The following is a 12,824-nucleotide window of genomic DNA, read 5'->3' as shown; positions in this document are numbered from 1 at the left end:
ATTAAAACACAAAGCATAGAGCCTCTCCAGATTCAGGATGACACTCTCTGGCTCCACACTGGAACAGCAAGTTCTAAGCTCTCAGGGAGCAGATGACGGCTGCCGTCACTAGACACCTTCATTAACAAGCTCACTATCAATATTAAAAATTTTAGGAATACATTTCCAAAAAGCTACACTGGGGCCAGAGCTGTCAAGGCAAGCAGGCATTCATACATTGTGTTCAGAGAATGACCTTGGCATAATCCTAAAGGCTGGGCAGCAAGATTAGAACAAGGCCATTATTACACACTCCTATTTACCCAAGCGTTCAGGGAAAAGGGTATCTAGTTTAACTTAACAGTCTGGTTAGCCATACTCCCATATATACCAGAGGATTTTACATTTCCAAACAGACAATTTAGTCCTTTTTGTGTGGGTTGAGTGATTCAGAACTCTTAAGGGTCTCGTGAGAAGTGATTCACTGCCAGTAAGAACAGTTTGATACTGAAAAACAAAAAACTCGTTTTCAATCAGTATAGAAAATTTAGAGACTAGCATTAGTTTATCATACTGACTATGGAATAAAAGCAGTATCAACCCCAGCAAGAAAGTTTCTTTGGTGACTATAAAACCAAAAATCTTTCTTTACAAGTTGATTGCCTTTCATAATCCACAAGTAAAGCAAGTTTAGGAGCTTGGTTTAAGGTTAAGACACATTCGTGGAAGTTGCTGAAAGCTAACATGAGAAAAACACCTATAAATATCTTATTTGATTCCCATCAACTCTGTCATCCATTACATTACTGTCTATTAAAATTTGGATTGCTGCATGAGTTAGAATGGAAGCTAGCCCTTAGATTACAGTTAACTAGAAACAGAAACTGAGGACGGGCCTGAAGATCAGGTTTATAGCCCTCAGTGGGCTATTATCTGAAAACATCCAGATTTGGGATCCTCTGTGTATTTAAATTAAAATCTGGCTCCAAGTCAATCAACCTCACTCCTTTCCCTTTACCATGATGATTTAGATGAGGTTAATGAAGGTTAATGAAGGAGGGTTGGTCTCGATAACATGGGAAGGGCACGGGACCCCTTCTAATTCCAGGAAGGCAGTACAGCTGGTTCCCAAGCATTGGCTACATAACCTGCGATGATTTTAACAACCGTCAGTACTATTTCAGGACCACAACTTCTCAGGTATATTTTCCCCAAAATAAAGGCCACTGCCAAAACCTGCCAATGGCCATGCAAGATGAAATGAGGGCTCCATTGCAAACTCATCAGGACCACAAAAACCCCGTATCATCTTCAAGATGTAGGATCAAGAGTAAATATATATGCAAAGATAAACATCAATACAGAATATATACTTAGGTGCTTTCTGCAACTTCAATACTCTTAAAAACTGGGGCAAGTGAGGCCAAGGGCCAAAGTCTATCCAGAAGTTGGGGCTCCAGTCCATCTCCATGACGTGCGTCCAGCACAAGCACGACACAGCTGCAGGAGGGGTCACCCTACAGGCCCACCCCGAGAGCTGGACCGGCAGCTTAAGGGAGCCCCAGTCCGCCAACTCAGGCCGTGAGGGAGACGCAACTTCCCCGGCCCCGCCCGCCTCGCACACAAGCCCGACCCCAGCCCCTAGGCAGCCAGGCTCCCAACCGCCTCCCGCCTCCAGCAGCCCCTCCGCCGCCCAGCAGGTACCCGGCTCTGCGCAGGCGCCTGCGCAGTGCGCGCCCCTCACTAATCCCTATGGGGAGCAAAGGGGCGAGGCCCGGTACAACCCGCTCCGGGACCAGCGGGCTGCGTCCTGCGGGGTCCCCTTCCCCAGGTTGGGGGTCCCAGGGCTTACCCGCGCCCAGGAGGCTGGCCAGAACCAAGAAGGAGTACATGACGCCTCCCGACTCCGCAGTCTGCAATGCAGAGCGTCAGCTGATCCTCAGCGAATATAAACGTGCCCCGCCCCAAAGCCGCCCACCGCGCAGGCGCAAGCTCTGGCCCGGCCGGGCGGCCCGAATTCTCCCCGCAGCCTGACTCAGCGCCGCACAAGGCGCCTGCGCAAAAGGAAAGCTGGGAGGTGGGAGGAGTGTGGAGGACGAAAGGATTGAAGGAGCATGGGAGGAGGATAAGGAGACGGAAGGGAATGGAGAGGTCATCAAAGAATACATAAATGAAGAAATCAACCGCACCTTTTTTCTATGAAGTACCATTTTCTATTATCAGTACCATTTTTCAGTTGAGAATCCGTACTCAAAAAGGTTATCTACTTTTTCTAAGCTCTCACAGTCAAAACTCAAACTCACCACTTGACCCACGCTGTCTCTTAAATGACGTTCATAGTATTTTCGTGGCTGGGCCAGCGTGTAACTTCATTCTGGGTCCTGACTTTTCCTGTTAGCATTTCATATCCACAATCCCTTCTCCCCATGACTCACAGACAGGTTTTTCAATGTTAGATATGTAGGGTTTCAGAACAGGTCTCTGAGATGTTGTACTTTGGCCTGTGGATTCTTTTGGCTAAAGGCAATGGAGAGCCTGTGGGCTCAAGAGGAATTACTGCCTCTCCCTTAACTACCTAGAAGAATTTAAATGGGGGATTTTTCCCAGAAAAGGTGTTATTACCAGGAACAAATTTTATCTAAGTGACCCCATCTATACGGCAGAGCAGACACCTAATTACGGAAAAATCTGCTCTTCTTATCTGCCTGTGGATGACCCTCCTGTCCTTGGAAGCCCCAGGCCCCTATCCCATTTCTTAGCTCAGCATGGTGTATACACCTCATCTTACCTCTCTGTCTCTGACCCTCTCGTGTTTGTGGGGTTCCTGCACATATGAAATTAAATTTTATTTTCTCCTGTTAATCTGTGTTACATCATTTTAATTGTTTGACCAACCAAAAAGAACCAAAGAAGGGAAGGGAAATTTTCCCCTTCCCAAAATATGCAAACACTCCCAAGGTCCTCTCACGGTTTGTCCCAGAGTTGGAGGGAGTGGAGGAAAGGGATTGAGAAGCAAGATGGGGGAGGATAGAAAGTGTCTGAGCCATTGGAGAAGGAAACAGAGAGTGAAGCCTGAATTTGAGAATCAGGCTAAAAATCAGCCAGGGGCCTTTATGGAGAAGGAAGCTGCCCACCCTGTCTAGCCCTCAATCCTCATCTTACTCCAGAATAAGAAAGGCCTGGGTGGCCCACAAAACCACTTGCCTTCTACCTGTGGTTGACCCTCTGGTCCTGAGCAGAGGGATGACCCCAACCTCGCTGTCCTCCAAGGGCCAAGTACCTACAAGCCTAAGGGAAGGAAAGGAAGGAAACCTCAGACTTTTAGGGCAGGCCCTTAAAGGTCATTTAGTCCCATTCCATCATTGTACCAATTGGGAAATTGAGGCCTGGAATGGGAAGGACATTTATCCAAGGTTACACCTGACCAGGGAGGGGCAAACCCAGGGTCCCATCTGTCTGTGACAATCTATAATGCTCCCTGAGGAACAGCCCACAGACAGAGGTCTCAGCACCTTTGGCTCAGCTCCTCCACCACCACCCACACAGCGAGGTTTACTTCCCACTGGGGAGCTAGATGGGGAAGTGTGCACCACAGCGGGTGATGTGAAAGAGCTGAGTGAAGTTGGGACAAGATTTGGTCTAAACTGGATGCCTCACTGGTTGGCCTCAATGGCAAGACGGAGGCTGCATGGCTGCCCCATCTGCAGGCTTCCTAAGTCCAGGCACAGCATGGGGCAAATTACCCCAACAGCCAGATAAATGCAAGGGAGGTGGGGTTCTAGGACACAGCCTGGTTCCCAGCTCCTAGCTGATGAAGGAGGCAAAGCATCCCATGCAGAGGTTACAAGACCCCAAGCCAAAAGGAAACCTGGAGCCCTTCGGATCACAGGCTCTCACTTGGCCGGAGTAACTGAGCTCTCAGAGCTACTTAATGACAGAGCCTGAACCCACCACGACTCTTTTTAATACCCTCCCCCACAACTAGAGGGATATGTGCGTGTTTTTGAGATGAACTTTTGTTGCCTTTTATTTGCACACCTGGAACACAAGAGTAATATATTCCTTCATCCACCCCCTTCCCTGTAAGGACAGAATTTTAATAAAGAAGATAGAAGCAGTAAGTGGGTTATTATAATTTTTTACCAAGTCAGTAGATGCTTCAATCCTCTTTAAATACCTTCCTAACCATCTGTGTGTAGGCAACAAGAGCTATGATTCTATTTGGACCCTTTGACCCTATAATACCATTCCTAGCTATATACCTCCCCAAAGACATAATCCAGAGCTAAGAAGTACTTTATCCAAAGTGTTCACAGAATAGCCCTTTGTAACAGTAGAAACTGGAAAGATTTCAAATGCTGAACAATGATGGGCTAGTTAAGGAAATGGGCCGGGACAAAACAACGTTACTTGAAGCAGCTTTGAAGCATGAGGCAGAAGCAGCAAGGTGCCCTTCTCTCTCAGAAGTGGCAGGATTTTCAGAAGAGGAACAAAGAATTGGAAGTGAGAAGAGTCTTCTGATTTGGGGTTTACCCGTCATTGCATTATTTCACTCACTGGAATGTCCACGTTTTACTTCATACTTCTTAAAGAAAAAATTATAGGAAAAATTTTTAAAGATAAGAAAATCCCCTTCTTTTCCTCCCTACTATGAGCTCAAGTTTTCAGGGAACTGCAAAGATATTTTTCCTTGGAAATGTGATCCATACTGGAGACCCTGGCGGGGTTCTTGATGACTTTCCAGTTCTGGGTCCCAGCTCCTCACGAGGCCCCACTTCTAGTGCCTGAGATCTTGTGAGACTCCCACCTGTCAGATGAATAATTCCCCTTCTGGCCCCAGAAGGCTTCCATCTGTTACTGCTTCTATTGTGCAACTGAAAGAGCACTGGGCCAAGACAGCTGATAGAACAGAGGCCTCCACTGTGAAGGCCCAGCCCACATGCCTGGCCCCAAAGCTCCACTCTGGCTCCCCCAACAGCCACCCTGGTCCCACCCTGGAAGCACCCCCTCCCCCCATAACACACCCACACTGCGTCTCAGAGAAGGAAGCTCAGGTTCCTCTCCCGCCAGCATCTCCCTCATCAAGACCTCCAGCCTCCAGTCTCTCCTGCCTGCATTTTCCTTTCTGCCTAGTCTGGACCCTGAGGCAACCACTCTAGTAATCCCCTCCCAAAGACCACTCTCCCCATCAAACTTTAGTCACTCACCTGCCAATTTCTGGCCTCAGCTGTCTTTTCCTCTCTTCCCAGCAGCCCTGGGCTGCTGGAGAAATCAACCATCCCAGCTAGGCTCACAAAGCCCTCTGTGTTACTTGGGACGTATTTGGCCCTCCCAGGTGGCCGAGTCTCCTATTGTCTCCTAATATGCTTCGCCTCTTTTCCCTTGATCTTGATAATTAGTAATCAAACCCCCTATTTCTGGCTGCGTACATGGCCACCCAGAAAAAGGACTACATTTCACAACCTGCCTTGCAGCCATAGGACTTCATTCTGGCCAATGAAATAAAAGAACAAGTGCCCATTTTGTGACTTTAAGGTACTGCTCTTAAAAGGAAGAGACACAGCCAGTGCAAATATTTAACAAATGGTACTGCCAGGACACTGACCATAGTGTTGGCGGAATGTCCTGGAAGGTCCCAACTGAGCCAAGTTGTTGTCTTGGAGGGGTGGGTGGTCCCAGGGGATGAGTAAACAGGGGGATGGGCACCAGGGAGTCAGCAGCTATTTACCAGCAGGTGGTACAGAAGTAGTTCAATAATTTTACTGCTGAACAACACTACTATTTGTACCAGCTAAACGTCATCTAAGGCTGCAAACTCTTTTCTTCTTTATGCTGGATTGCAGACATAATGGCAGGAGCTCAAGCATCCATTCTGGGCCATGAGGTAGGAGCCTTGTTAAGGATGACAAAGCAACAAGATAAGAACCTGGATCTCTGATGGTTTTATTTGCCCTACATTGTCCACCTCCAGACTATTTGTGTAAACACAGCCATATCTTGTTTAAGGTTTCATTATCTTGAGTTTTTGTTACTTTCCAGATCTTCTCAACAATGCTCAAGCCCTGACCTCATCTCTGTCTTCTTCATGCTCATTTCCTATTTTACCTCTTCTCTTCCATCTCTGAGGAGGAAATGCCTTTTCTTCTCTTTATGTGGCCAAACTGTAGCTGCTAAACCCTCCTGTGCTTTTGTTGATCAGCTCTTGTGACCTCTAGGTCTTTTTATTTTTATTATTCTTTTTATTTTTAGTATGTTTTTTCCTTTTATTCTTTTTATTTTTAATATGTTTTTTCCTTTTTTAAAAATTAGAGTATAGTTGATTTACAGTATTATATTAGTTTTAGGTGTGTCCATTCTTTCTGTTCGTTCCCCATGCCTTACCAGTTGTTAAATATTTTTATTATCATCCCTCTAGCACTTTGCTCCATCCATTGTCCTTTCCTTTTTCATATCTTCAGTCTCCCCCCTCACTGCTGACTCTTCCCCCTCAGATTATAAATACACACAAGGCTCTCCTATCCTAAAAGAAATCTTCTCACCCCTGACTTTCACTTCAGCTACTTTCCCGTACCTTCCCTTCACTGCCCTGCTCCTTGAAACAGTCACCTACACTCACCATATTTACTACTCTCCCTCCAGACTAACCCTAGCCCAGCCCACAGCTCCACTGAATGGCTTTTTGAAAGTAAATAGTAAATTCCTACCTGGAACGTCCACCAGCACCTTCTCATTCCCTTTAGCCTCTGATACTGTTGGTCTGCTCCTCCTTCCTACAACTCTCCCACTTGGTATCCATGACACAGCACCACTCTGCAGGATGCTGGACATCCAGCACAGAAGTCCCCATGCCCACTTCCTCACCCATGATAGACATCACTACTAGAACGTGACTTCAAAGCCTCCTCACTCAGTACTCCAGCTGCTAGGCTCAAAGTTGGCTCTTGGATTGACACTTATTTGCCACCTGTCAAGTGGTGAGGTTCTCTGGGAAACATGCTCTGAGACTGAGATGTGTGGGCAGAAGTTTTTAGCTCATGCTCGCAGGATCACACCTCTGAGGCAGTGAGGGCAGCAAGATAGGGCAGAGCGGGAAATTAAACTGCAGTAAAGTTGCCACTGAGGCCTCAGCCCACTCCAGGCTGCAGGGATGGCCCTGCCAAACTGTCCTCAGTTGAGGCAACATAATAGTGCCCCAGGGGAGGGGCATAACCTTGGGCCAAGGGCTTCCTTTGGCTGAGAGCAATTCCTGAACGGGGGCTAGTATGGACTGAACGTTTGTATCCTGCTCCAAAATTCATACATTGAAGCTTAATCCCCCCGTGACTATATTTGGAGGTCGGGCCCCCTAAGGAAGTAATTAAGGGTGGACCCCTGATCTCATAGGATTAATGTCCTTATAAAAAGAGACACCAGAGAGCTTGTTCTCTCCCTGCACCCCGCCCCCCAGCCCCAACTGCACACACCCAGGAAAGGCCATGTGAGGACATATCAAGAAGGCAGCCATCTGCAAGCCAGGAAGAGAGCCCTCACTAAAAGGCAAATCAGCAGAAACCTTGATCTTAGACTTCCAGCCTCCAGAACTGTGAGAAAATAAATACCCTAGTCTATGGTATTTTACTATGGCAGCCCAAGCTGACCAGGACAAGTGCACAGCTGTGAGACCTCAGCAGGCTGCCCTCCAGGCAGCAGGGAAATGAGTTGTTAAAAAACAAAATTCAGCTGAGTCAATTTTTAAGCTCTTATTGGCCCTACTCAGCAATTCACGGGGGCTTCGCTGCCAGTCAGGTGGTTAAGACTCTGTGCTTCCAATGCAGGGGGTGCGGGTTCGATCCCTGGTTGGGGGACTAGGATTCCACATGCCACACAGCCGAAAGCAAACAATTCATGAACCAGGCAGCATCCAATCTGACAGACAGAACAGAGCTCTGAGGAGCTATACAAAATGAAACACTTTTATGGACAGAAGGGAGAAGGAACAAAAAAACTAGGCCAAGACAAGCAGCTTGGTTATGGCAAGCTCACTTCCCTTTAAGGGATGTCATGGGTCAGACAGACGTCAGATGTCAGCCAGATAACCTAACTAATACTGATTGCTGACTAGGTAATTCTTTTTTTTTTTTAATTTATTTATTTTTTTATTTGGCGTTGAGTCTTCATTGCTGCATGCAAGCTTTCTCTAGTTGCGGCGAGCGGGGACTACTCTTCATTGCGGTACGCAGGCTTCTCATTGCAGTGGCTTCTCTCATTGAGAAGCACGGGCTCTAGGCACGCAGGCTTCAGTAGTTGTGGCACGCAGGCTCAGTAGTTGTGGCTCACGGGCTTAGTTGCTCCGCGGCACATGGGATATTCCCGGACCGGGGCTCGAACCCGTGTCCCCTGCATTGACAGGCAGATTCTTAACCACTGTGCCAACAGGGAAGTCCTGACTAGGTAATTCCTGAATGACTGGTTTAAGAATCCATTTCTGGGAGAGCCAACACTATAATTCTCAGTTTGGAGCCATGGGACTTAACATAGGTGACTCCATTTGGGACCTACTGTCCTGTGTTTAACAGTTCCTTGGTCTTCACAGGGAGACCTGGGGGTGCACAGCACCACTCTAACACCTCTGCTCTGAGTTGTCTTCCTTCTTCTCTGACATTTCTTCTCAGAACACAAGGCCTTGGCCCTAACCCAACGCTGCAATCTGCTCCCTTGAACTCCCAGCCTTACCCCTCCATCTCATGGTCCCAGCCACTCTGCCCCACACCCTCTATGGTTGTCTGAATAACCTGTGTGTTTTCACATCTGTGTGCCCTGTAAATACCCACCTCCCCACCTCAACTTCCCTTTTCTACCTCTTTCCCTGGTGAACTTTTATTCAACCTCCAAAACCCAGTTAAAATGATACTCCCAGAGGGAAGACTTTCAATGTTTTAGGAGATGGTCAAGGCGCCCTCTTGTCCCTACTGTACTTTACTCACTGCTCAAGTAGCTGTCTGGTTATTTTCAGCAATACTTTTATTGAGCACCTAGTATTATATATGCCAAATCCTGTGCCAAAGGCTGTGGACACTGAATTGAAAGACACAGGCTAATAGAAAAGCCACACATGAGGCCTGATGTTATCTCACCCCCTCCATGGAAGCCAGAGTTGCCCCACCAGCTCCACGGCTCCCTTGGGGCTCCTGGTGCACAGGTCCCAGTTGGTACCTTGGGCCCGGCCACGTTCTGGGCTGGGGACGACAAGCACAGTTTCAGGCAGCCCGTCTATTCTGGAAGCTGGCCACCCCCACGATGTGGCCTGGCCCCAGAGCTCTGCTCCCAGGTGTAGTCACAGTGGACTGTGCTTGGCTGAGCCAATCAGGTGCTCTGTGGGGAGCTGGCCCCGGGGGCTGCTAAGAGCTCGTGTTGGTGAGTCAGCTGTGGGCAACGGAGCCCAGGGGAAACAGCTGAGTCACTGTGAGGAAGTCGGCCAGTCCGTGAGGTCAAACCCCTTTTGAGAATCTGAAAGTCTGCCAAAAAGTGCTCAGACACAACATTCTGCACTGGTTTCAGGAGATTCTCAGACCTCCGCTGTCCATCTGTGAATGTCAGAATGAGAACTGCAGTAAACCCAAAGAGGGGAAGGGACAGAACACATCACAAGGCCAGTAGGGAACAGAACTGGGACCGGTCCTCCTGGTTTAGCAGTTTAATCTCTGTCCCAAGCACCTGCCCTTTCCCTCCTGGGAAGCCTCCCTGCTCCCTCCCTCCAGCCTCAGGCAAGTTTCTCTTCCTCTGACTTCTAGAGCACCCTCAAGCCCTTGCTCTGGGCCGAGCTTGGAGGGTGAACAATAACAAAGATGAGATTAGACTGAATAGTTAGTTCCAGAGCCTGAAAGGAAAGCAAGAACTGGGCTCTAATCGAATTGACTACATGAGCATATCTTTAACAAATGAAGCTTCCTAATGAACTTGAAATTTAGAGGAGGTGGAAGAGAAGAATCAAAAAGGCAAACTGGCATTATCCAACAGCAACAACAACCACAACCACAGCTGGCATTAACTGATTGCCTGTTATATGCCAGGCTCCCTCCTGATCACTCTACATACATGGGCTCAAATCTTTAAGTCAAGGATTATGCCCATTTTACAGATAGAGAAACTGAGTCTCGGGAGGCTGACTTACCTAGGATATCCCTGATCCTGGCAAAACAGGATTCAAGCCCAAGACAGTTTGGGGCCGAGGCCTATGCCACACAGCCTTCATTGAGAATGCCCAGAATTGCCCAGGGTGACACGGCTGGGACACTTACCTTAGTGCCCGAGGCATGGGGGCCATCAGGGCCTGATGCCAACGTACAACCACCTTTCCATGTTCAGGTTCCACATGCCCAGAACAGGCTCTGTAACTTGCCTGACGGTCCTGATAGCGGTGGGAAAATGCTGCTTGTCTGGGCAGATAATTCTGTTCAGGTGAGGGGGCTATTCCTTGCAGTAAAGACTGTTGGTCTAGCTTTCGTACTGAACTTGTGAGTTTGTTTGTGAGCCTCGTTAACTCTGGGCCCTGAAAACATTAAACTTCTCACTGGGCAGGGTGGACTAAGACCCCTGGACCGCAGTCATTTCATCCAAATTGTTACACCCTATAAAACCAACTGAAAAAAGCTGAGCCCACAGAAGGGATCGTTGTGACCCTGGGAAGCAGAAGCCTGTTTCAAGGTCAGACTTTCCCATTCAGCCCCAAATTCAACTAATGCGTGTTCCTGGTCAGCCCTGGGCCAGACACCAGGTATCCAAGGGCAGAGATGTCTTCCTGTCCTCAGGAGGTGGTAGTCTGGGTGGGGATGCAGATGGGTGAACACCCCCTTTTCTGAGAGGAGACCATGGCTGCCGATTTCTGAGGCATCTCTTCTCCCCTCCTCTCCATGGGGGATTAGGAAGGTGTGCCCCTCATGACCCAAATCCTTTGACCAGGAGACCCATGCAGCACCTGACTCCTTCGTAGGCTCTCCTAGGGCACAACAGGGTCAGCTCTGGTGAAGTTCACGTGTATATCCAGACACGCAAGATGGAGGCTGCCCCCTCCCCCTCCCCTCCCCCTCCCCTCCCCTCCCCCTCCCCTCCCCCTCCCCTCCCCCTCCCCTCCCCCCTCCCCCCTCCCCCCTCCCCCCCCCCGCACCACTTCACAAACCTACACTGAAGTCAGCCTTACTTACTTACTTACAGGAAACACCTGTCAAGGAAACTTACCACACACCAATCACAATCCTCCAATTCAGCTTAGCTAGCTCACCTGACCCTAGAAAACAGGCCCCACCAGCCTTATTATAAGGAAATCCTGACCTCCTAGCCAATCTCGTCCTCTTCCCAAATTGCCTCTTCTAATGCTCTATAAAACCCTCTTGTCTCAAATCCCTCAGGAAGAGTGCTCCCCTGCTTGTGAAGTACTGTGTCCCCCTAATCCATGGATCGTTTTTCCCTTGAATAAAGGACATCAAACATGACTAAATTGTTTTTGTTCTGTCGTTTGACAGTTCTCAACAGACCCCTGTCCCTAGCCTTCGAGTGGCCTCCAGCCCCTCCCTGCAGCTGGGAGCATCACCCACGAAGAGGGCAGGCTTGCCCTTCAAAACCCTGTCACACAAAACTAGAGAAACAGTAAAAAGATAAGTTGTGGCCTGGGGTGGGGAAGTGGTGAGGGGATGAATAGGTGGAACACAGGGGATTTGAAACTATTCTGTGTAACTGAAATGGTGGATACATGACATTATGCATTTGTCAAAACTGTAACAGCAGGAGTGGACCCTGATGTCAAGCATGGACTTTAGTTAATAATAGTGCATCAATATTGGTTCATTAATTGTAACAAATGTACAACAAGGCAAGATGGTTGTAATAGGGGAAACTGGGGAGGGGAAAGAAGGAGCATTTGAGAACTCTGTTAGTTGTTCAATTTTCTGTAAACCTACAACTGCTCTAAAAAATAAAGTCTATTAATTTAAAACAAAACACAACAGACAAACAAAAACACCCTGCCACCGAGACCAGACCTTAAAAGCCCTCCCAGATTCTGCCTGATTTGCTCCAGAGGTAAATTAAAGGGTCGTGACCCTGCAGACACACTGGGACCTCCGGTGGCTCTTATAGAGCAACGCTGAAATATGTAATGATATAAAGTAGAAAGTCAAAGCACAGAAAAGTTGTTTAATATGCTCCATCTGTGTTTAAAAAAAGAACATTTGTACATATTTTATCATATTTGCAAAGAATATCTCTGGAAGAATTTAGGGCAGGTGGAAGGGAAACTTTGTACCAAACGGCCTTTAGAATTCATTTAGAAACCATGTGAAGGCATTACCTACCCACTTAAAAAAACTAAAGATGATTAAAACTATTTTAAAAAGAAATGACCAATATCATTAACTATTAGAAAAGAGGCTCAACATCATTAGTCATGAAGGAAGTGGAAATCAAAACCACAACGAGGGGCTTCCCTGGTGGCGCAGTGGTTGAGAGTCCGCCTGCTGATGCAGGGGTTCGTGCCCCAGTCTGGGAAGATCCCACATGCCGCGGAGCGGCTGGGCCTGTGAGCCATGGCCGCTGAGCCTGCACGTCCGGAGCCTGTGCTCCGCAACGGAACAGGCCACAACAGTGAGAGGTCCGCGTACCGCCAAAAAAAAAAAAGATAGAATTTTCAGTCCCTCAAAGAACTCCCTAGGCCAAAATTTTCTTTCTGCAGAAAGAGAAACTGAGACCCAGAAACAAGAAATTCCTCCAAGGTCACCCAGAGAAAAGCAAGAGCTGGGGCTAATCCCAGGTTTCCAGACTCCCCAGACAATGCTTTTTCTACACGTTTGGCCTTTTTGCCCTAGAAATAATCT

General features: G+C 48.0%; 1 protein-coding gene across 2 annotated transcripts in view; it reads right to left on the bottom strand.

The window, feature by feature from the left end:
- Positions 1-1,940, bottom strand: part of PSAP (prosaposin) — a 34,006-nt gene extending 32,066 nt beyond the window's left edge. For both annotated transcript variants that reach the window (XM_082855093.1, XM_082855094.1), the window contains exon 1: positions 1,832-1,940. In XM_082855093.1, coding sequence (XP_082711219.1) covers positions 1,832-1,871 — 40 coding nt within the window. In that variant the 5' untranslated portion in view covers positions 1,872-1,940. The remainder of the gene's footprint in view (positions 1-1,831) is intronic.
- Positions 1,941-12,824: the final 10,884 nt, after the last annotated feature.

The sequence above is a fragment of the Leucopleurus acutus genome, assembly GCF_964270905.1.
Source record: "Leucopleurus acutus genome assembly, chromosome: 14".
NCBI lineage: Eukaryota > Metazoa > Chordata > Mammalia > Artiodactyla > Delphinidae > Leucopleurus > Leucopleurus acutus.
Note: the sequence above shows the minus strand (reverse complement) of the source record. Positions and strands in the feature narration are given on the sequence as shown.